Source organism: Patagioenas fasciata, chromosome 1 (assembly GCF_037038585.1).
Source record: "Patagioenas fasciata isolate bPatFas1 chromosome 1, bPatFas1.hap1, whole genome shotgun sequence".
In the NCBI taxonomy this organism is placed as follows: Eukaryota; Metazoa; Chordata; class Aves; order Columbiformes; family Columbidae; genus Patagioenas; species Patagioenas fasciata.
In genome coordinates, this window is record NC_092520.1 from 205,719,495 (window position 1) to 205,744,399 (window position 24,905).

Below are 24,905 nucleotides of genomic sequence, written 5' to 3' on the forward strand. Positions count from 1 at the left end.
CTAGCAGTATTGCCTTAGTAATTTCCATTTGGCTCTGCATCAGCAACCGTAATTCATGCTAACACACTTCCAAGTAAAGATGACTGTGAAACTCCTACAAAAATAAATATATTAGTATGAAGTCTAAAACAGGTTGCAGAAGTAACCCAGCTCAAGGGGTGTAAGGAGGAGTTCTGTTTCCAGGACAGACCATCACATTTGATTTACACTGGGCTGTAAGGTAAAATGTCCTCAAGAAGCATTAGACCTGTACATGAATGCCAAAGAGGCACCCCGAAAGTCAGTTTAGGCAAGCAAGAACCTCCAAACAGCCTTTATTCTAACCAGAGTTGATTAGCAGAAAAACAGCTACAAATGAGGTTTCTCCAAAATTATTTAGCACTCCCACATTATACACACAGATTCGAGTACAGGTTAGGAGTTCAATCATTACACAACCATCTCAAACTCAAGGGGATCAGACCCCAACACTCTAGAGTAATGATTCAAAATACACATCTTCCCATACTGTTTCAAAATGAGTACTCCCAAAGGCACCCAGATGATTGCTTACCAGATCAGCAAGGTGTTTCAATCCCTCAGGAAGATTTCTTAGATAGCCACACTAAAGAGGAGAGTCTTCTACTGCATCCCCACTGAGAATCAATTCAATGGGGGTCTTCAGTGGCCTCCATTTATATCCTAGTTGAATCTGAGGTGTGACCATTTATGGTACTTGTCCAGAAAATTCTCTCAGCCACGGAGTCCCATAGGTCAAAGGCACTGTCTGTCGACCAGGGGATGTGCACATGACCATGGTGGTCTATCAGCCTTGGCATTTCTGTTGCTTTTGGGCAGGTGGGGGGAGTGCATCTGCCACAGCGAAACAAGATTAATCCTTCAAAACCTGCTCAAAGTGCCTCAGGCATGGCTCAGTGGTGCATGGCAGTGTATTGTGAGACATGTCAGACTCACACAGCAAGAGAAGGCCTAGCTCTTTTTCATGAGGATTTTGCTCAGAGAAAAAGGATGAACAGTCATTCTTAGTAACTGTTTAGGTGTACATTTTACCTTTCTTTTTCAGCATCAACCAAACTGTGTGAACTAAAGCAGCGTTGGACTGTCAGGGTACAGTTGGTTATTGCAGGTTTTCAGAAGGCAGAGAAATCACAGAATGTCCTGAGTTGGAAGGGACCCACAAGGATCATTGAGTCCAACTCCTGTCCCTGCACAGGACAACCCCACAGTTCACATCATGTGTCTGAGGGAGTTCTCCAGTCTCGAACACTGTCAGGCTTGAGGCCGTGACACCTCCCTGGGGAGCCTGATGCAGTGCTCCAGCACCTTCTCGGGAAGAACCTTTTCCTAATGTCCAACCTGAACCTCCCCTGGCACATCTTCCTGCCATTCCCTTGGGTTCTGTCATTGGTCACTACAGAGAAGAGTTCATCGCCTGCCTCTCCTCCTCACCTTGTGATGAAGCTGTAGACCATGATGGGGTCTCCTCTCAGTCTCCTCCAGGCTGAACAGACCAAGTGACTTTAGCTGCTCCTCATACGGCTTCCCCTCCAAACCCTTCATCAACTTTGTAGCCTCTTCTGAACACTCTCTAGTAGCTTAATATCTTTTTTATCTTGTGACCCCCAGAACTGCACACAGTGCTGCAGGTGAGGCCACACCAGTGCAGAGCAGAGTGGGACAATCATCTCCCTCAAGCAGGGGACAATACCATTCTTGATATATAAATAATATAAATATAATGTACTGAAATATAATATCTCTAAATAACTTCATATGATCAGGAGCAATTCCGGAAGGACTGTTTGATCCTTTTTAGCTCCAAACACCAGGCTCCAGCTGACAGCTGGAGATACTTGGAGCAGTATAGAACATTATGGAGCAGTACTTTCCTCATATGTAAAATCTGTTGAGGGTTCTTATATTTTAGCCTTCATGATCACATTAAGTGCCTATATTGCTTGCTAAGACCTGCTGCCTCAAAGGACCAATCTGACATAGCCTCACTTTCTTGAGTTTCCACAGAGGAAAACCAGGACTTATAAGGATGTTTATTGACCCACTGTCAGTGCCTGAATGCAGCTAGTGAGCATAATGTCCCTTCTCACCTCCAGGGTTTCTCCCACCCTGCCCATGGCTCAGGACTCCATTCCAGACCCTGGGGCCATCAGTCCGTGCACCAGTGGGGCTGTAGGATGCCATCTCCAGGCCCACCACAGCCCTCTCCATGGGCCCTGCCAAGCTGTGTCCACCTGCAGGTTGACATTCAGACCTCATCCCCAGGGAGGTGCCTGAAGCCCAGGGCTGGGGCTGCCCTAGATGCCCCCTGGCCTGCCCTGCTCCTGGCTGGGGAGGACAGGCCCTGGCTACCTGGTCCTGCCCTGCTACCAGGAGATGCCACTGCCTACAGTCCTGGGAGCTGTAATTCAACTATAATACAAAGACACAATTTTTTACTCCCTACCAAGGCCTTATTTTGTCCTTGTTGATGAGAACAGAACATTTTTAGGTCTAGTACTAACAGATGTGACAACAGTAGGCTGCATGATAGTTTGAGTGGAGCGCCTGGTCATAGAGTAGCTCAGGGAGAGCTGGTCATCAGAAATGGGGCTCCCCATGTGTATTGAAGAAGGTATTAGCCTTCATCAAAGACTGTAGAAACTATATAATGACAAGAGGAGCAACTATATAATGGGCAAGAGGAGCTCCATTTTCTAAAGGAGTGAAAAGCTGCTTTGAAAGAAAATGAAGTTGTTTTATTAAATTAAAGGAAAAATTTTCAGTATGGAAATTGCTTCACTCGAGTTTTGGGGTTTAGCTCAGATCATCCTGAAGTTCTCCAAAATGTCAACTTTTGATAAATTCCAGGACAAAAAAAGTCCCAAACAAGGCTTGTTCTCCACAGTTTCTAGTTTTTCCATGAAGCTCCTCCAACCTTTCACGTGAGTATTTATGGGGGAGGAAGCAGCTGACTGGCTCACTAATACTCTGATCTACTTGTATCCTTTTACTGAGCATTCTGGGGAGAATAGTCCTTTTGTTTTAGGTTTTGTAAAAAGCCATCATAACTTTATCTCCCATTAAATGTATGTTTGATGGGGGGCTCAGTGAACGTGATCTGCAAGGAAACAGAATAGTATGTTTCAGTCTTCACAAAGGAAACATTTATAACAATTTATAGCTGAGGCTGCCAAACGTTCTTCAGAGATGCACTAGAATTACATATAGAACATCTAATACTTTAGGGAAGAGGGGATTTCAACTCAGTGAAAGCTGGCTGTTTAAATGTGTGTATATATGTGTGCATATAGATATGTATGAATAAACAAACATTAAATCCCGAATATTTCCTCTCTCTTCCTATTCAGTGTCAATGAAAGCTGTCCCTAGGCATTGCACATTCTTGGCTATGTGGCAAAGTAGTAACAGAGGACAACCTAGCAAAGGTCACAATGTGGATACATCCAGAAACAAGGGTCTTCCTTTGTAAATATTTATAATCCCTGCACTGTACAGACAAAAGGAAAAGAAAAAGAGAAAGAAAAAAGAAAAAGAAGAGAAAAAAGAAAAAGAAAAAGAAAAAGAAAAAGAAAAAGGAAAAAAAAAGAAAAAGGAAAAGAAAAAGAAAAAGAAAAAGAAAAAGAAAAAGAAAAAGAAAAAGAAAAAGAAAAAGAAAAAGAAAAAGAAAAAGAAAAAGAAAAAAAAAGAGAAAAAAAAAAGATAAAGGAAAAAGAAAAATCTTTCCGTCAGTGAATTCACAGCTTACTACATCCATTCTGTCCTTGTTGTATTTGCAGACATTTTTGGCACCTCACTGAGTTGCCTGGCTGCTGCTGAGGGCTTATTTTCGTCTTCAGAAGATGGTAGAAACCATAAAATGTCCTTACAACATCCTTTTGAACTGGACATCCCTATCCTTGCTTTACAGGAAAGAGCATGGGCAAAGCTGAACGGATTAGTGATAAGTACTACTGGTTGTTTCTTCAATTCTGTGTGTGCCAAATGGAAATAATAATACCATCTTTTCTTCACTTCTTGTCTGGTATATTTAAACTTCATGCTCTACAGGGCAGCATTTGTCTCATTAGCTGTTTGCACAATGCTTAGTGCCATGGCCTATGACTTTTTGATAGAGCCCCTAGGTGCTTCCAAACAGTTGCTAGGTTTACCTAAGGATACAAGGATATGTCGATAACCGACAGAACCTGATTTATTCAACTTGCTGTATAGGCAAGCCAGTTTCTGAAGAGAAGGAGCACAGCTGCATTAGCATGGCACAGAGTGAATTTCATGAAGTACAGCAACTTGCTAACATTTGCATGGCTTCCAGGCTGATTGACACTTTGGTTCATGGGCAGTGCTGGAGTTGGGGCGGTGCGCATGTGTGGCTTTATCTGCACAAGCCCATGCACTTGTGTCAAAAGATAGGCTGAAAATAAGTTTGTAGCTTTCATTTCAGGTATTATTAGCTTGTAGTCTTCAAAAAGAAACAATAAACACCAGTAAGAAAAACAGCAACCCTTTTGGACCAGTAAACAGAGCTCATATACATTGCTAGGATTATATTGGCAACAATGCACTCCATATGCTCATGTAGGTTACAGGGCACATTTCTCTGTAAACAGTCAAGACAGCAAGCTTCAAATATTTGGAAGAAATGTTTATTTAACAACTGAATACATGCTAAAAGAAATAATTTACAGCAGCACTTTCATTACATTTGTTTCTCTCCAGTTTTCTAGTTCCCATCTGAATTGAAGTGATAAATACAGAAGTAGAATTATTTACTACCCAGTGAGGAATGCGCTCAAAGAATAAGCACATAACTTTGGCACTGATATAGCAAATAAACCACCTTATCACCTGTGTGGCAAAATCTTGCATTTTAGTATTATGCTGAACACACCAAAATGGAGTACCTCTAGATAACAGTACTTTACACTGTACCTCCTTATCTAGTCAAAAATATTTACATCTCTTTTGGCTAATGTGTAGGTAGCAAAACTGAACTATTAAACACATACCATTGATATTCACTAAATAATACATAAAAAGGATCAGTAAATGCGCATTCACATGCATTTAATTTAATTTAATTTTTTTACATAGTGACTTTATTGGGTCATGAAGATTTAACTCTGTTCTGTAGATGCACATTTTCTCAGTTTGATGTTATATTTTAACAGAACCATACAGTTTTCAGGAGCCATTGAACAAATTTCCATCTTCAGTGATCCATGCAAGTGCAAACTTCAGATGAGTAAGAACAAGATTCAATGCATTTTTCTTCCTTGCAAATGGTATCTTAAAACAAATCAAAATCTTTCTGGTTATAAATTAAATCCTTTATTTCTCTCCAGCTTAAACACAACTTTTTACTTACTTTTTCCAAAGTTTGTAACTAGGTTTAAAGGGTTTTGTTCATGATTTACAGAAATACTGTTTTTACCTCTATCCTCAATCTTTATGTTACTTTAAATGATAATGACACAAGTGGGGGTATGAACTTTACTGAAGCTGCAGGGCATCCTTCTATACACAAATTCATTAAGGCCTGTGTTCTTTGAAAAAAAATTCTTTTCACATCAGTGTTAAATGCTCTTTTAACTTGACCATAATATCAACCTAAAAATAAAAATTTTCCACTGCTGGATTGATCCTTTGCCTCATATTTTTGTGATCAAATACAAATACATAGACAAGACTACGCATGTCAGTGAGGACTGGATTGAATTTTTTTAAGATCTGATCATATCAATCGTCCAATTAGACTGCCAGGTCATGGTAAAAACACTGCAACTTCTGTAATTTTGTTCCCATAGAACAAAACCATATCTTATGCATGTATCTATGTACAAAACCATACCTTAGAATCCAGACTTTATTTGATCTGTTTTTAATTCAGGGGTGTCAAGATTGGATTGACTTGATTTTTGGCAGCAATTTGCTACAGAACCAGTTGCTACCAGCATGGTAGAGCAAAAAAGTTAGATAGCAATTCCATCAATAAGTAAAAAAACAAAGTCATGTAGGGTCTGTAGAAATCAATCTGTATTTTTCCCACTAAATTCTCCGAGGTTCTTTTTTAAACTGTTTCCTTTTGTAACAAAGAGAATTCTAATGACTCGATGGTATACAATAGTCCTACACAAAAGGTTAAAGAGTGTTCTGTGATTATAATTAAATACTTTAGCTGACAATAATGCTTAAAAATTAATCATAGGTTGAGCTGAAAAATTAATACTTCTGTACAGGAAAGCACATAGTTGAACCTATGTTTTAATTCATCTCTATTCATGATAGCATGGGAATTTAATGGCATATTAAAGTTCGCATGAGTCAAGTTTCCACAAGTTAAACATAAGAAAGAATTAAACTTGCTCTAAAACTAAATCCCCAAGTACTTTTCTAAATTACGGCCTCACACTCTTGTCCTGGTCTATTCAATGAATTTTTTTCCTGAAGATTAAACGACCAAAAATCTTGCAAGTTCATCTCCTGCAAAATATTTGAAGGGGACTAAAGTGACCGGGCTGTTAGTGAAAATCCAATTGCTATGGAGGCAAGAAGCCAAGGCTTCACTAATCAGAAGGACACTGGAATTAGTGAGTGGCAAGGAGACTGGGACGTATTGTGAGAGAAGCTGTCACTGCAGTTGTGTTATATTGTATCTGATAAGGTGGATAGTGTAGTGATTGATAAATTAAATAATCTGGAATGAATAACAACAAAACAGATCAGTCATCAATACAGCCATACCTCTATATGAAAGCATCTTCAGCAAATTAAGGACTTTGTTCTAGTAATTTTTCCCATAATGCCATTACTTGGAATGATGTCATTTATGGACTCTACCAAGATAAAATATGGGAAGCTGGAGAAAGATGATCTCAAAAGAAATGGACACCATAGAACTGGGGACCAAAGGCACATCTGTGCTGAGGTGAATAAATCCGCTACTTATAACCCTAAACTGACACTTATGGTGCAAGTACATTGTCTGTTTTACCCTGTTGCTCTCCTGTGTGTAGAATAAGACAGAAGTGCAGGACCAAATTATCTGTTAGTATAAACTAGCTTTAAGCTGAACTTCACCATTTTACTACTGCAGCAGACTTCACCCACAGATAAAACTGTCCCTTGCATCTTAAAACAGAGAGTTGGCTATGAGGTTACTGTTCAGGTGGCTTAGTGCTGGTTCTTTGCATTTGGGTGATCTGGCCCACAGAAAGAATGAAGCACTGAGAATCAGTAGTGTGGACATATTTCTACCACTGAGCTGGGAACAAAACTCCTTAAACTGAATTTGAGCTTTGCTCATGGATATATGACAGTCTATGAGCCACAGTATTTAAATATTAGCATTCACAAATATTTACGAACCAAGAAAGAAAGAGTGTAATTAGTTGAGGGTATTTTAATGCTATTTACTTTTTTTTAATCAAAAAAAATATACAACTGAAAATCAATGTTCTCCTCTTCATTTGTTCAATCTACAGCAAGGTATTATACATGTTGAATCATTTCAAATACCATACTTAGACAAAAAAAAGAATGTAGAAGACTTCCATGCTATACAGTGACTGTCATGTTAAAATACCTTAGTTTTAAAGTTGCTTTGAAGTTACATGTCATATAGATTACTGGGATAGAGGGGAGGAGGTTAACTGCAGTGTGACTAGCTCCCCTGGAAGATTTTCCAAACAAAATAGTAAAGCAGCTCATAATTGGAAGTTGCCTTTTTTTCCTCTAAACCAATACTTAGAAAGTACAATATTTCTAAGACAAAAAGTCTAATCTATTTTAGAAAAGAGCTAATGTTTGCTGCATATTTTTCATGGTACATTTAAATTATAGTTTTAATAAAATACATCTTTAGATCAAAGCTGAAAGAAGTCATCAGTAGTAGGCCAGTGTACTCAACATTTTTTGTTCTTGCAGATGGTGGATGGCTTATGTTGTTCAGATTTCCACAAACAATCTCATTCAGTAATGTTTTTCCTCTTCTAGTACACATAAACAGGAGAACTGGTAGACAAAACAAGAACAAAATCCTTGTGTCCAGTCACGTGTTTAGATGTTCATCAGCTTAATGAGTTCATGCTGTTTTATACATAAGTCTAGAAATGGTAGTGCTGATGATGAAAGGTGGGTTTCGTATTTCTTTTCTTTAAGATGGCAGCATGAAATACAGCATTTTGTTTATATCTCAGGCAAAAGAGAAAGTAAAACCTGCCTGCTGAACACTTGCAGAACTTTTTGAGCGGTAAGGTAGGTCCAGGTGAGTTATCATCCTTGAAACTCTGGTCTTTCTGGTCTTACAATGAGAGCAGAGAGGAAGGACTTACTAGGAAACTTAGAAATGGATTTTATTTAAACCTGGTGGAAATTGTTTGAACTTTCCACTCCTGTAAACATCCATATAATGCCATGAAAAGGTTCATGAATATTGCATTTTTTTTCCAGTTATCTGTCTATACAAGTTTCTACTTGGATGAGGTTCCTAGAGGTAATGTAGCTCAGACACTCCGTGGTGCCCTCTCAAATTCATGGGTCCTCCTGTTCCTACCTTTTTTATTCTCTTGTAGGTGCTTCCACTTATTTGTATTCACCTGTGCATTGGCAGGTCTTTGCCGGCGTTGTTTGCGGTCTCTTTTCCAAACCTGCTCACAAAATTCATCCATTGTGTTGAGATTAGGGTGATTGATTAACTGCATGAAGTCTCTATACCAGATCTTTTGACTGGGGGTCATGCTATTGGTAGCGTCCTTGATCTTGGAGGCATCACCATCTTCTTCTTTATGGAGCAGCTCTTCCAGATGATCAGTATCAATTACTTCCAGGGTCACTTTGAGCAAAGTTTGCATGAACCCATGCTCCACAGCATGACAAAAATAAATACCAGAGTCTCTCCTTTGAAGACTTCGTAGTAATAGGCCTTGTTCTGTCCGGATCATGCGGTCATCCACTTTTATCTGTATTGAAAAAAGTGGTAATTATAATAATCATTCTTCATAGATGTGAAAAAGTAACCTTTAACCATAGTAGCTCCTTAGCACTGCTCCTTTCATCTGGTAAAACTCCTCAAACCCACATGAATGGAAAACCCCTTGCCAGCCATTTGTAGTTATGGAAGGCTCAAATACTCTGGAAAAAAAAGCTGAGGTACTGAAAAGAGAATTTGGGGGGTTAAGAGTTTGCTGCTTAGTCCCTATTACTCTTGAACAAAGATCTGTATCAACTCTATCAAATGGACTTGCTGGTAAGATTACCGAAGGTGCAAGCCTATAATCAGCAGAGTCAACATGGATGCATTTGACTGCATTACCCAGGTCATATTTATGATTATATTTGAGTCAAGCCTACATATATATTTGGGAAAGGTTTCCTGTCTTCCTATTGCTCCTTACTACAAAAACCCTTATGCATAGAAGGGGGTTCTGCATAAGCGGGGAATTTACAAAGAAACACTAAAGATTTAATCTCAAGATTTTAGTATTCAAAAAGAAGCTGTTCAAAATACCGCATTTCTCTGAATTAATCTAGGAATATCATTTTCTTCTTTGAATGCACATGTCACTGTCAATAGAAAGGGCACAAACCTGTTTGCTGCTACATCCATCCAGAATAATTTCTAAATAATACACTGTTTATGCAAATAAAGCAAATAGCAAAAGTATCTGAAGTTGCTAATGTAAATAAGTAGCTAGTATATGCTTTAAAATATATATATATAAATGTTTCAGAGTAGCTTGGATGTAGCTACAAATACTTCAATGCAACAAACAAGTTTTGGTTTCCTACCTTGATCTCCCTACCTACTGGAGTAGATTTTTCTTTTAAGATATGTGTGAACTAGCTTGATAGTCAGATGACTTGAGAACCAGGGTGACTAATAACATAAGAATGTTGGTGACAAGAGAAAGAGAAAAATAAAGTATCAGCTTAGTGTAATGCAAGCAGGGAAAGTCAGTGATTTTGCCTCTAGGAGCATTGTTTTTGATGAAAAAAATGTGCAAGTTTTCATACTCTTGTGTGCACTACAGTTCCCAGTTCTTCCTTCTGTCTCTATGTTATCTACAGTGAAGTCTTCGAGTGTGCAGCACACAGGAAATGCTGCTTTTAGACTGTATAATTAGTTGAATACACTTAAGACTTTTTTTCAGAGGCAGATTTAGTGTCTTTGTCATATGTAAATTCAGTGTAATCCTTGTATGATGCTTTAGGTGGCAGTTAGATGTCATGCTAACTTCTTGTATTTCTGAGATTTCTAACAGAAAATCAGTGTGTTTTGGAAGGGGTCTGACCCAGGAGAGGACATTAATGTTTTCTGATGTAACAGTCTGTAAAACCTATTAGAGATCTTATGGGATTTTATGGTGAAGAGCAACAGAAATTATAAGATTCCAGAGAAATTCTGCTATACTAAAATACAGATAGACATTATTCTGGGAAGGACTCAGGTTCAAATTTATCTTCATAGAGAAGACTAGTTGCATCTCTTAATTTTTTCTCCTGTACCTCTTCTTTGCGGTCATCATTTTGCTTCTGAAATTGCCAGTAGACCACGGCGCGTTGAGATTTTGGACTGCACTCAAGAAAAGTACTGCTATTCTCTACTCCATAGATAATCTTTTCCTCCAGGGTCTGACCACCTAGGTTATCTGTAAAGCAAGTAAAAAATAATTAAAATTACCAAGAAAGAAAAATCTTAGATTGCTGAGTGATTTTTTTTCTCTCTGTGTGTGTAGAATTTGAGGTCCCTTAAGGTGTTTAAACATAAAAAACCTTAAAAGAAAAAGATTCCCTATATCAGAATGCCATTTGGAAAATCTCCATCCACATCTCTATTTTGGTCAGGATGCCTGGTAAGGTCTTTTTAAAATTATTTTTGTATTTTAAATCCTAACAGCTGTTAACATCTCAATATGTGAAGTTAATGAATTTCATTGTGAAATTTTGTGCAAATCTCATTATTATTCATCAAGGAAAACATCTAAAACATGACAAGAATTTTTAGTAGCAAACTGTATGCAGTGAGAAAACTCAGGGTGTACTTGTAGAATGTTTGTAATGATGCCTCCTGGGCTCTATGATCATAACACTTTAGAGCAAAGTAATAAAACATGAGGCTATTTAAAAGTAGTATAATGTGTTTGGATTATATGGCACTGCAGTTTGCTGAAGCTGTTAATGACCAGGAATAATGTCTTTGAGGAAACAATCTTCAATTAATCATTTCCTCTCATACTGACATAATTTATGGAAATGTAATAAGGTTAATAAACCAGACATTATGGGAGGGGAAAAAGAAAGTTAAATAAATTACTTCCTCTTGCAACAACGTTTCGAGATATTCATCAACTTGCTGGAAATATCACATAGCTATAGGACTTATATGGCATTTGATTCTTCTCCAATACCGCAGAGGCTGTAAGGCATCGTATTTCAACTCTCCACCTTAGCTCTTTAAAATGCTGTTACAGACTTAAGTGGCAACAGTACAATAATCCTGGAGAGTAGAAGGGGAGGAAGGGGTTGGTAAGCTATTTAACACTGTGTTGATCTCATTGGGTTTCCTGTCTTTTTGCCATTATTTGCCATTTCTTCCATTTTCTGCTTTTAATCTTTAGCACTGGAAATCTTTAAGGAACTTTTTTTTGTATGTTTTAAGAGGAAAATGATGTGTAATTAAAATCCTCTTGGATAAATCCTTTGTCAAGTTCTGTTTGCTTTCACTATGCCTTTATCATATTGGCCATGTTTAGCAAACACAGGCTGTTTGCTAGATGGCTGAGCCAAAGGTAAAAATAAAAATGAGCTCCCGATGTATGTTGATAGAGTAATCATATGTCTTTCCATAATGACTTGCAGCCCTGAGAGAGGATGGGAGAAGGGATGGCGACAGAATAGGAACTAGTGCTTGCCCAGTTCTCAGTAAGGAAACACCAAATGGCCTATTAACGCTAAACAAATAAGGAATGGGTTAGCTTGCTTTCCTCTGCTGGATTGTGAAGCTTTCCAGCAAGTAAGTGGGGTGCTATATAAACAACTAAGTGAAACAAGTTTTACAACATCTCTAAGAAACCACATCCCTATGAAGAATGTCAATGCAGCTTTGGGCCAGGAAGATGGGGAACAATGGAGAAATGAGTTAGAAAGCAAAGCAGCAAGAGATGAGTAAAAGAGCTGGAAGAGAATGTAGACAAGAGTTCCAGTGGTAAGGTCTAAGATGGAACATGGGTGATTTTGTGTCACTGAAACAGGGGAACTGGAAGTGTGTAAAAAGATTAACTGAATACAACTAGAAGTGATAAGATAGAAATTGGAACTTGAAATGATTGGCTGGTAACTGATGGGTCCAACTTCAACACTGTGAATGGCTGACTGTTGTACTGCCTCTTATGTTTCAGGTTAGGTACTCTAATTTAGGAACAGGATTCACACAGCTGAGCAGGCAGCCAAAGATCCTCACAGAGAAGCAGTCTGATATCTGAACTGGGATCCCCAACACATAGGGCTGCAGCATTAGACAATCAGTAGGAAATGTCCACATTTATAGCCTGGGATACACAACATTACTGCTCCAGCTGTGTTTCTGTGAAACAGAGATTTACAGGATTCCAGAGTAAAAGATAGAAACACAGTGATTTCACCCTAGGATGCATGGTCTAGTTCAATTCCTCTCTCCCAGGTTCCACATGCTTTGAATCATGGCTGCAGAATGGCAAACTTGAACAAAGGCAATCCAATAATATGGGTGCTTGTATTGGAAGCGGAGTTATCAAGTCAATCTCCTAAGCCTAAGTAGACATTGAACCTTCTTCTCCCACATCCTAAATAGCTGATTTAACCAATGGGTCACTCATTAGGTGGCTTGCAGCACCACTTGACGATATTTTTGTGAACACAGCATAAACCAAGTGGATTATACAGGAGGAAAGTACATGTAACACTAGTCTCATTTAATCTAAGGAGACAGTCTTCTAGATCCCAAATATCAGCACAAAGGACAAAAACAGATATTTCTTTGGCAAGGGTTCTATGCCCATGAGCAGTAGAATATTTTTAAGTACACAGAGAAGTTTCTGCTGGAAAACTTATGTACCTAGGATGTCTGTAGTATCTAATAAACTAGCCATAAGTTTTCATGGAAGCTACCTTGAAGGTGGGTGTTCTGATGTCATTTAAAACTTCTGAGTGTTTTCTTGAATCTGGTCCATGACATTCTAGTGTGTTAGAGATCACCATGGAAAATGGCAGAAGCCCCCTTTAAATATCCTCACAGCTCCAAATATATAGTATAGGTGACAGCCACGCAATGAGAGAGGAAGGATTTAAGAGATCCTTCAAATTCCATTTCCGTGATTTAAAGGGAGTCGAAGACAGGTGCAGAAATGTCTATAATGTTCATGTAATATTAAGCATGTGGAGTGCATAAAGTAAGCAGAGTGATGGAATAATCACAGGATAAGAGCGTAGCTCTGAGACTGAGGGAGAAACTGAAGAGACTAGAAGGAAGAATGAAAGTCTGGGAAGTTCAGAAGAGCAGCTGGAGGAATTATAAAACTATAGAAGTCATGAAGTTGGTTATGAAATTCAACCCAAAATTCTGTCTGAGAGCTGTAATTCCCAAAATGAACCCAACAGCAGTATCATTTTACTACTCTGATAAATATGCTTTAAATACATAATTTCTGACATAACCGAAGAAGTATGAAAAGCTAAGTGCTTATACCAAGATAGCTTTGCAGATGAATAAATCTGACTATACAGTTTAATTCAGAGTGATTCTTTGAGCTTCCCTTGGGATAAATCACCTAAAAAAAAGGTATATCTTCTTTGACAAATTCTGCAAAACAAGACCTTGATTTATTTCTTGATAGCACTAGTATGACAAGCTTACAAAAATGTTCTTTAGCTGACACAAAGGTGATTGTGCTTTTAGAATTAAGCATTGATGTCTGGTCAAACACCTCTAGAGCTAAGGATCCTCAGCTCCCTCTAATGTTACTGTGTAGTAATTTTGTACTACATCTTATACATTTCCACAAAAAGGCAACTGAAAGAGCTACCTAACCTTATTAAAAGCATTATTGCTTCATATTTATATCAGAGTAAGTTTCTGCAATTTTTAAAAGAGAGATAAACATTAAGAGATTGTAGTTTTTTCTTGTTTCTGTTGGTTCACATGAAGAATCAACTGGCAATTACTGCAAAGGAATGTGTAGACAAGTAGTAAATGGTTGCCAGAGCTTATTTTTGTCTGTAGACCAACCCAATTCTTCATTTATTGTCCAGGAAACTACTAGTCATAACCAAGGAAATAACTCAGCATAAGTTGGCATAGGGAGTTTATGAGCCATGCAGCTGTCTGTACAATGCATGATCATGTGTGAATGATAAGTAAATATAGGAAAATTTTATAGATAGAGAAAATTTCACTCCATAACAATCCAAAACATTCCTTAAGTACAGTATTTTGGCAGTGCATCCTTAAAGCCTAGGACCTACAACTGCATTCCTTCAGCATTTTTTGCAATTTACTGATTCTTCTAATCCCACTGTCTTCATTTCACCATTAAGTAAAATTTTCAGGGATAAATTGTCTCATACTTGCTCTGCTCATTTTGACAAAGCTGTATTAAAGCTCCTTGTGGTCAAGTGTACCATATAATGGTTTTTTTCCTGACCTTGAGTTCTCATGATTGTTGTCACGAAAAAACAGCACTGGATTACTCTGTTCCCTTTGGACAGAAGTTATCTTTTCAGACAAATATATTAACCAAATATGGGAAGATATAAAAACCAAAATTATTTGAAATCCTTTTCTTGTCCATGAAGATAGAGAACAGACCTACAGCTGTATAAAGAGAATGTGAAAAAAAAAAATGGACATATGGTTGTTCAGATAATCATTTTAACTGGTTAGTAAAATGTCCAGATAGTAAAAAGGTGAAGCTAAGACATGCTTCTGCTGGTAATAAAATCCATGTTTAGTATCTGGTGAAATTTTCCTGTTGGGGAACTCAAAATGTCATCTCAGCCTTGATATATGGATGGTCTCATCTGCACTGTATAAGTATTATTAGATATCAGGCAACTGGCAATTTGTGAACATTCTATTAATATTAGTCCACACTGACTAGTTCAAATCTAAACTAGTTGTACATTCATGAGTTCTCAAAACGTGACAACTACATATTGATCATAGTCTATTCATGCACTTTTCCAAACCCTTTTCCTCTCTGAGTAGCTTGGCCTGAGTCTGACAATCAAGAAGTAAAAAGAAAAGCTATGGTAATTCTTGCTATTACAAGGACTAGAAGGGCACAAGGGTTTTGAGGTATCTCCATTTTTAGCCACCTCTTCATTATTTTTCCCAGAAACTTGTCCAGTGGTTTAACTGTTATTATAAATGTACCACAAACATGAGTAATCATTTTTTTCCAGCAGAGGGAAGTATTGCCTAAGTGTTCTCTTCGCTTTTGACAAAATGGACATTTTTCATTTCCTGAGTGAAGACTTTCTGAAGAGTTTGGCAACAATATTAGTAACTTTGAGAAGTTTATCAACCAAACAATTCAAGGAAAGAAGATCTGGTCAATATACTGTGAAAATGAAATAACCAACAAAAAAACAACCAAAAGATGTCAAAAAAACCCCATGCTGAAAGCACATGAGACGGGCCTACTGCAAAGAACTTTCTGATCTTAAGGCCTGCTAGTGTGGCACCTACAACAACAAAAAAACGTATTTAGCCAAGGTAGTTGAATATGTGTTTGATTACCATCCTATGCAAACTATATGAAGCAGCATGCACATACTTCTTGCTGTTCTGAAGGAGATCTGACTTCCTTCTGACATAATATTTCTATCCTGATGGTACGGTATTACCAGCTAAGCAAAGCAGAAAATTTGAAACACTTAAAACTGTTAATTTGAGGAAAACAAAAAACAATAACAGTCTTTAGTGTCTGATCCAGGGCATTGTAAGAAATCTAAATTTGGATAATGATGTATTAAATTCATCTTTCCCAGATGTTCAAGACAATTTCACCACCAAATCATTCATGTACTTCCTACCCTTCTCATGCACAGTCTATAAACAACACACAAATTAGTTGTACTTCAGTCATACCCATAACTCACCATGATGCTGCAGGTCTGAGCAGTGGGTGAGCGGGTCTCCATTGCGGATGTCTTGCCGTCTAGTACGTCTGCAAATACCATATTAGAAAACTGTTAGTGACCCTCTCATCAGTCAGCATTCATATTTGAAATGACTGAAGAGGAACAAATGGAACATATATATAATTACGTAGGTCACAAGTGCACCTAAACAACACTAGGAAGGTAATAATACCATTTAAACTATATTCTATCCATTATCATGGTTTGTAGAATCAACCTTCACTCTTACAGGTAAAGTCTTCAGAAACTGGCAAATATATGTTGCTTGCCCTGAGACTATTAACTTTATTTTAACTGTGTTGGCAATATTGATCACAGACAAATTCATTACTTGATTCATAGATACAGGGGATCAAAGTATATACAGTACAATTTAATGTGAATGATAAAACAAACAAACAAACATGAAGAAGCTACAGCTTTTTTGCAATACAGAATACTTGACATATTATGGCATCTTTTAGCTGAAATGAAACTTTAGGATGGATGGCTTTGAAAGAATGTCAAAGTTCTGTGTTTTCTACACAATCTAAATTAAAATATATAGATAATTTCGGCAACTACAGATCTCACCAAGACATTTCTGATAAAACCTTTTCCAAAACCATTGCAAATGGCTTTGTCTTTAGAATAAACCGAATAAAACATTTATTGGAAGGTTTGGAAATGTCATTTATTCCATCATTTGAAGATTAAGTCTGAGTTCTAGCTTTTACTTCATTCCATTTAACATACTGTATTATTTCTCCAGCTTGATTTCCACTGGCTGTTTTGGAAAGCATGTTGATCTGTGCTAAAAAATGTTGTATTTCACAGAAGAAAGCTTTTTGATATGGTTTCATTTTGCATTTGTTTTCCTCTGTCTGCTCCTATTTTTATTTAAATAGCTGTGACACAAAATTCAACTGAGACAGAGAAAAGCGTTTCATATGAAAAAAAAAAAAAGAAAAAAAGAACAAGGCAAACAAAGATGTGTTTCAAGTGTGAGCACTTTACTTTAGGAATCAGAGAAAGCCTGAGGGCTTGCAAAATTAGAGGAGAACAAAGAGGATTAGGCTGCTGAACAATGCTGTGATTTCAGATTAGGGCATCCAGCAACGGATATGCAAAAGTCAAGTAGCCTTGTAAAAAGCCCTGTTGGTCACTCCCTTGTGACAACAGCCCACTTTTTAAAAAAGCCATTGTTCTGCAGTACAGAGCCCATCTCTCTGCTGTTCACCAGCCCTGTTTGCAGACTCTATCAGCTCAGCATCAGCACATACCAAGAGTTCTCACAGAGGCGCCATCGCCTGCACAACTCACTCTCTTTGGCTGAAAGATTTTTACCATTTATTTTTCACTGGAAACTACCAAAATGTTAAAACCAAAATTAATTAATAATGTGAAGTATGGTGACAATATTTTTTTTCTCAGAAAAAATCCAATTCAGAACGTGCATTTTTTGTATCTTTCTGAATACAAGCTGCTTTAAAATTATCCTAGTGAGCTAGCGTGCTTTAATAAGAAGGAACCTTCTGTTGATTGATTTATAATTAAAAAAAACCCTAATCCTATTTTCAGATATCATCTTCATATTGCTCATAACCAATGAATATACCAATATACCAAAATATACAGAACCATAAAATTTTTTTATTCCTTCCTAAATTTTTAAATGCAGTGTGTTTATAGGATCCTATTTGTAGAAAAGAAGTCTGTCTAACAACTCATATTACTGTCAATGGAGTTTGGATGAGATGTTTAGTTAGAATCTCAAGAAAATGTCGCACACATCACCATTGTATCAACATGATGATTTATGAAATATGAACCAGATCACATCTGCATGGGGTAAAGTTAAGTGGTCACACTGCAGGAGCTCTGAATTGTCATTTAGACTTGTAAAACACACAAAGAAAGAAAAGTAAATTAAAATTGTGTCTTATAAAAACTTCTTTTTTAAAAAACGGAGAACAAATAAAACAAAAATCAAAACCCCAAACCAACTATTAGTAAAGCATCTGTGCAATTGCCTCAGGACTCAACTTTCCCAATATTTCTGGAGCCTAGAATTATGAGGATTCATTATTAGGAAAATATTGACATTTCAGCTGTTTCCAGCAAGGCTGATTTTGTCATACATGCATTCAAAACTGGCTTGAGGCAGTGGGTATAGCAGGTACCAGGCAAACAGGGATCCCCTCTCTGGGTGACACATACCTTTATTCTGCTGCTGCTGCCAAGGGAAAAATAGGGGGAAATAAGGGGGAACAGCGGCTTTTTGTGAATGTATTGTCCGGATCCCAGCCTTCCAGGACTTATTCTTTCATTCATAGTGGCCTCAAGAAGACTAAGGTTTTCCTGTATCTGTGCAACACAGTTTAGCCCCAGTAACCTGTTCCCTTAGTCCCTGTAAGAAGAGGTCCCAGTCCCTTTAGCCCTGACAGCAACAGTGATCTCAGTTGACAGTTTAATATGTTGGAGACATGGATAAGGAAAGGGGAAAGAGCCCTATTTCTTCCATCAGTGTAAGCAGATGAATGACAGGATGATGTGCTCTGTGGGTCTTAAATGGGTTGGGAGTAGGAATAAGTGCTAATGAATGCTAAAAAAGGATGAAGTTCAGGGGGTAAATATTAGTAGGGAGGTAGTAGAGAAGAGTGATTCAGTGATTCCTGACCTTACTGTCTCCTTCAACCTAGAGGCAGTACTCAACCATACAGACTTGTAACCCTGAAAACCTTCAGATCCAATCAATCTCTTAGACTCTCCTTGAAAACCTCACTGTTTCCTCTCCTCTCTTCCCTCCTTCTCCTCCTCCAGTGGAACTGCCGTCCTCCCACCACAAATTTGAATTCAGCTCATGCAGCTGTGAAAATTTGACCAGCTATTCTTTTGGGATGGATTCAATTTCTCCTTTTTAATTATTTTCTAAAGAATTTCAAAAGAAGCTTGTCTCAGCTTAACTCTGTTTCCTGGTGCAAAAATGGAACCTGATGTTCCATAAGCAGCTTTTTATATTGTCATCAGTATTTGTTTAGGATACATTGTAACGTTAACTTCGAAATTTTCATCCCCTCTATCTGAAAAGTCTGTGACACAAATGCTGCTTCCCAGCCTTTACCACATTTCATCTCCTGCAGCAACCAATCCAAATCGGGGGTTTGAAGTCCTGACATTCTCAACTCAGTATTTCCTACCATTAATTTTGTGTATATAAACCCTTATGTATATAAACTCTTGGATTCCTTGCTTCTTCATAAGTGCAAGATGTTTGGCATATTCTATTTAATGTGAGTGCTTTTCTATCATTTTAGATGATTTATCATGGGAATTTCAACACTACACCAACGTGTGTTCTTATTTGCAAGTCATTATTCAGTTATTCCTAATTTCTACTTTGGTAGCTAAGATCTGTTTAGTAACTAGTTTGTATACTTTAGGAGAAAGAATTTCAGAGGTAAAACACTTAGATACATCAACACATACATGTTATACTTTTTCATAATAACAATGTTATATATCATTAAACAATAACTTTCCATTCATGTCCAAACACTTAATAAATATTTCCTTTGAATTAGAATTATGAAAATGCAGGATAACTTACTTGGGTAAGTAGTTCTTTTATTTTAGTACAAAGCCCCCTCCTCATGATAGAGAAAAAGATTTTTTCCTTTTGCTATTTATTACTGAATATAAAACAATGAATCCATTTCAGAAACAACTTTTTTTTTCTGAATGTTTTTTTACACCAGCTTTTTAAGTCAACCCAAGAAGTAGCAGTGTTCACTTCAAATCAACCAAGACTTCATATTGCTTGTAACTCCCAAAATTATGTTTTCTTTGGAAGAGAAAAGCATTCAGTTAACCATTCCATGAAAAATCTCCAAAGCCCTCTGGTCATATTGAGATCATCAGTTAAAACAAATAGCAAACCACGCAGACATCTGAAACTGTCTCTACCTCTTAGCAGTGGGGAAGTAACGTGAGCAAGATGAACCATCCCAGGCACAGTAAGGGTCTCTTGCAAGGCAACACTCAGCACATGCTTTTCCATACACATCACAGCGGTGTAAAGGAAGCTGTGAAACTCCAGTGGCTGAGCCAATGTAGAGCTGTTGCTGTTATAAAAATTAAAAATAAAAATAAAAATAAAAAATTGCAAATTACCAGATTTTGCTAAGAAATAATAAAAACCCTCATAATAATATGTTAAGACCATTACAGATACAATAAAGGATCATGATCCTGATATACACTAAAGGAATGAGAAATGAATTGTCCACATTAAAAAAAAAAAGGCAAACCAAAAAACCCCACAAAAAACCAGTAAAAACACTGCTTTTTGTATGAAGCTCTTGGTGGTTTCTCTAAAGAGTAAGAAAAATTAAAGTACTCTTCCAGTTTTTCTTTTCCATTCAGATCCTTGCACTGGGAAAGCACTACAATCAACATCAGAAAACGAAGGAGAATATGCTTTTGAATTTAAAGACAAGCAACTTTAACATAAATTTCCTGTTTATGACCATGATTTGTGTATTTGTGAGGGGAAACCTAAAGTAAATTATTTTAGACTGATGTCAAGATATTTCAGCTTAGAAGTGCTGCCATGTACACACTTCTTTGCATGACCAATCATTCTGGTGCTTCATAGTCTTTTCTATGTGTGACATACTCTAATTGAAACATATCTTTTATGAGGGGAATGGCTTACTTCATTTTGGATAAAAAGAAGTGTTGAGTGGAAGCTGTAGTTCAAGTGCACAGAGAAACCAAAAAGTAAGAAAAAAGATGCAAACAAAACGAAGTGCAACTTTGTATGGCATTACAACAGAATATCTTGCCTCTCCCAGTTTTCTCTCTGATATCAAATTCATGTGGTTCATTAGGGAAATTGGTTCCCAGAGGGACATAAGGAAACTGAACTACTGATCCCATGTGAAATTCCAAACAGAGATATTTCAGCTTATCACTAATTCACAAAGAAAACAAGTATGAGCGTAGTAAGTAAATACAGTTCCCTCTGAGGTGCAAAACTAGGGGAAAACAAAATAAATAGACAAACAAAAATTGAATGGCATAATCCTTCTGGTTTGGAAACACTGACAGTTTGCTATCAGAAGCTTAAACTTTGTCACCCAGAACTCATGGAGGATCCATTAACACATTTATTTTTCAGGTCTCACTTCAAGTAGTCCCACCAGGAAAATACAAGTTTGTATCTATTTTTCTTTCTTAAAAAGTGTAAGGTTGGTGTGAAAAATAGGATATCAATACATTTTATCAAAATTCTTCATCTCCTGCATTGTGATATCCCGGAGGTACCATTTCCAGGGAATTTGGGGCTGGAAGGTGACTGAGGTCACCTGCCTACTAGAAATGATACAGTACTGGATACCAGGAGACAGAAAACCCAAAAACATCATAAAAGGTGTTGCCTTAAATTCTTCCAGAGACAGCAGCTTGGCAGTTTATACAGACATATTAATTGTAACAGAAACATCCCGTGCATTTATATAAACAGCAGTATTTTCTCAAGAAAAACATAGCAAGGAAAGAATCCAGAGGAAAATTCACTGGTAAATTGAAAACTAAGCCCTTTCTAAGCAGCTGCTTCCATCTATTATAGTAAACCCACATTCTCTGGGTAAAAATCTCTGGCCATGCAGAGCTCTACACAAAGCCTTAACTGTACAGACTGCTCCCCAGATAGTGCTGTATCCTTGAGAAGCAGATGACAGGCAGCAGACATGATAAGCTGATTCTCTATAGCTTAAGTCACTTAATCAAGTACCCACCTTAGGGGTATGGTCTGTAGTAAAAGGAGCAGCAATTCAAATCTTAGGTGACCTAAACATCTCTCAAGGGATGCTTTTTCTCTTTACTGATTAGGGAGGCAGCATAGGTCAAATTAGAGCTTCAGTTAAGTATCTTAAATGTCCAGATGGTATTGATCTGAGTCCTATGTAATTGGGGCATTAATATATATAAGCATGTAGCAACGTGTGGTGCAAGTGATATAAAAAACAACCCAGAGAAAGCACATGAGAAAATAAAGAAGAATGATGTAATGATTTCCTATGTACCTCTGTAACCAATTTCATTTTACCAAAAACTCCTCCCTCATTTCTAATAAATGTCTTTAGAATTAAAGAATGACCAGAAACATAGGAGAAAAAAAAAAAAGAAAGAAAAAAAAAAAAAACAAAAAACCAAAAAGAGGCCAAAATAGGGTTCCTTAAATACTCTGTTTCTTGTTCATAAATTCATAAAGTTCAGTCAGTGAACTGCAGCATGTGTTTCAGGTGCTGCACAGCCTGAAGGCTGCAACCCTGTTTGCTCCTCTTCTGATCAAGGTTTTAGTCTCCAGCTGGTAATAATTATTCTGGACACTAATAATATATAAATCCAGGCAGTAAGAAATTCAGAAAATAGTAACAGAATGATTTGCATCAATGGTCTGACCGTACTTTGCCATACACAGTCAAACTGCCTTTTGGGCAAAGAGTCTCTTCTGAGAAGCTGTTAATTTAATAAAATCATCTGATTATCAGATCAGACATTGGGGGGGGGATTGTGGGGGGGAATTTTCCTCTAAAAATTCTTACAAAGAAGTTCTTACAGAACTCTAGAAAAGCCGAGGAGACTAACATTTTAAGCAATCCAGTGGTTTTTGCTTTGCCCAAAGCACTGCTCAAAACACAGTCTTTCCCCAGAAGTCAAAAAAAAAGAGATAACAGAGAATTTTCCATTTGCAATTAAAAAAGAAAAAAAAAAGAGAGCGAGAGATACGAAAAAATGTAATCCTTAAAGAAAAAAAAAAGACTTAGACAGAATTTTTAAGGAACTTCAGAGAGAGGTTGAGGTTCAAATCCTATCTAATTTTATTATTGAAAAGTAACTGATGCAGAATAGTTCAGGCGGCTGTTTAAGTGATACGTGCATTTTGAGCTAGTCCTTTCTATTAATATGTGTATAATACGGACAGAAATGATGATCTCTGAATAGAACTCAGTACTTTTGAAAAACACTATAAAACTAGCCACTCAGGTTCTTCTGAAGGTCTCTGCCTTTCCTTTGATTGAGAATCTTATGGAAAAAAAACAAAAGCTCTTTGTAGCAGTTCAGCAGGCAAGGAGTTGGCCTATATCAGCCAAAGATCTCCTTGTTTTTTTCCCATCTTACCAGAAATCCAATTACTTTTTGAAACAGAGGATCACAAACTTGACCGTGAGACAGAAATGAGAGCTTGCTCCACAAAAAGTCACCTTTGATTGAAAGCCAGGCCTGACTTTTTTGCCTGTTTCCACATTTTTAAAGGAAGGGAAAAGTTCTGGAGAGCCCTCTGACACGTCTCAGGGACAAGTGGCGGCCAGGGGTTCCCTGCAAGCCTGGCTCCCAGAGAGCTGGGAATTTAAGCAGCTTCAGGGTGGTAGGGTGGCTTAGGATGCTGCCCGCTCCAGGTTTGTCTTTGTTGCTAACCCTGCATAAATTGTCTAAGCAATAAGGCTAGACAACCCCATGGCTCTGAACACAATTAGGAGGAATAAGTAGCTTCAGTGGGAAAATATAGCTTCAGTGGGAAAATATAATTCCTGTGGGTTAAAGACAGCAGAGTTGAGAAAGACTGTATCAAGGCTTAGTCTTGTATGTAACAGCTACATTTCTTTGCTCCAAGTCACTCCTGTTCAAGGGCTGAATTCATACTTACAGAAACATGGGAGCCTTAGAGTTTTACATAATTTAAAACTTAAGCTAAGTTCTACTCTTGAAGAATTGGTAGCTTTAGGTCTTTAGAAAGAAGAGTAATTTGTAATGTGTCATATTGGTGTGATGGCTTTGCACAACCAATGTAGTAAAACATTCAAAAATAAGCAGAAACTCCCTGTACTATGTTTTTATAATTGGATGAAAGGGTTGCTAGTGAAAAAATAAAATGAAGCAATTGCTTTAAAGTTATTCAGTAGGACATGCTGGTTTTACTGTTTACATTTCATGCTCTGGCTTTTTACAATGCGTAGAATTACCATGCTGTTTATAAGAAAGTTGCCCTACTTATCAGAACACAATGACTGAAGTGTTTGAGTTATAAATCTACAGTATTTTAAAATCATAAAGTGGAAACATGTTGCCATATTCTTATATGATAGAGACACAGTGCCAAAAGCTTGTCATACTGTATCATGAGTCTGTCATTTTTAGCCTGAGGCTGGTTGGTTTTTCATGAGCTTAACTCTGCCTCAATAACTTCTGTTTTATGCTCTTTTTTAGCTTTAGACAATTTTAGCAGTGTCAATTTGTTTTCAAAAGACTCAGGGAAAATTGTAATCTCTACTGAATAACTAAAGATATTTTGGAGAAGAAGTTGTATGAAAATGCATGGTCCACTATAAAATATGATTGGCTGCTTTAGGGGAATGTATGTGTAAAAATAATCTGAAACAGAGCATTTTGGTATAATGTGAACATATATACAACTTGACAAGTTTGTTTTTATATATCCCAGTATTCAACAGTACATTTTTTGCCCTGCCATCATTGTGGTTTTAGGTGGTAAACTGTTAGAAGAGTATCTCCAAACAAAATGTTCTCTGTCAAATACATGAATGTTTTCAGACAACTTCCCTAAATACAGTGAATTCTGAGTTAAATATGCAACATTTCAAGTGTTATATAGGGTTCTGTCCATTACAGAATGAATTCAGCCTCTGTTTAGTAATGTATAGAGTGAG

At 37.3% G+C, this 24,905-nt stretch overlaps 1 protein-coding gene across 5 annotated transcripts in view; it reads right to left on the reverse strand.

The window, feature by feature from the left end:
* Nucleotides 1-4,642: 4,642 nt before the first annotated feature.
* The window catches only part of SEMA3A (semaphorin 3A), a 521,794-nt gene continuing 501,531 nt past the window's right edge, over nt 4,643-24,905 (reverse strand). For all 5 annotated transcript variants that reach the window (XM_071803502.1, XM_071803499.1, XM_071803501.1 and 2 more), the window contains 4 exons: nt 20,137-20,294; nt 16,150-16,217; nt 10,519-10,661; nt 4,643-8,972 (listed from right to left, as the gene is read on the reverse strand). In XM_071803502.1, the coding sequence (XP_071659603.1) occupies nt 8,517-8,972; nt 10,519-10,661; nt 16,150-16,217; nt 20,137-20,294 (825 nt within the window). In that variant the 3' untranslated portion in view covers nt 4,643-8,516. The remainder of the gene's footprint in view (nt 8,973-10,518; nt 10,662-16,149; nt 16,218-20,136; nt 20,295-24,905) is intronic.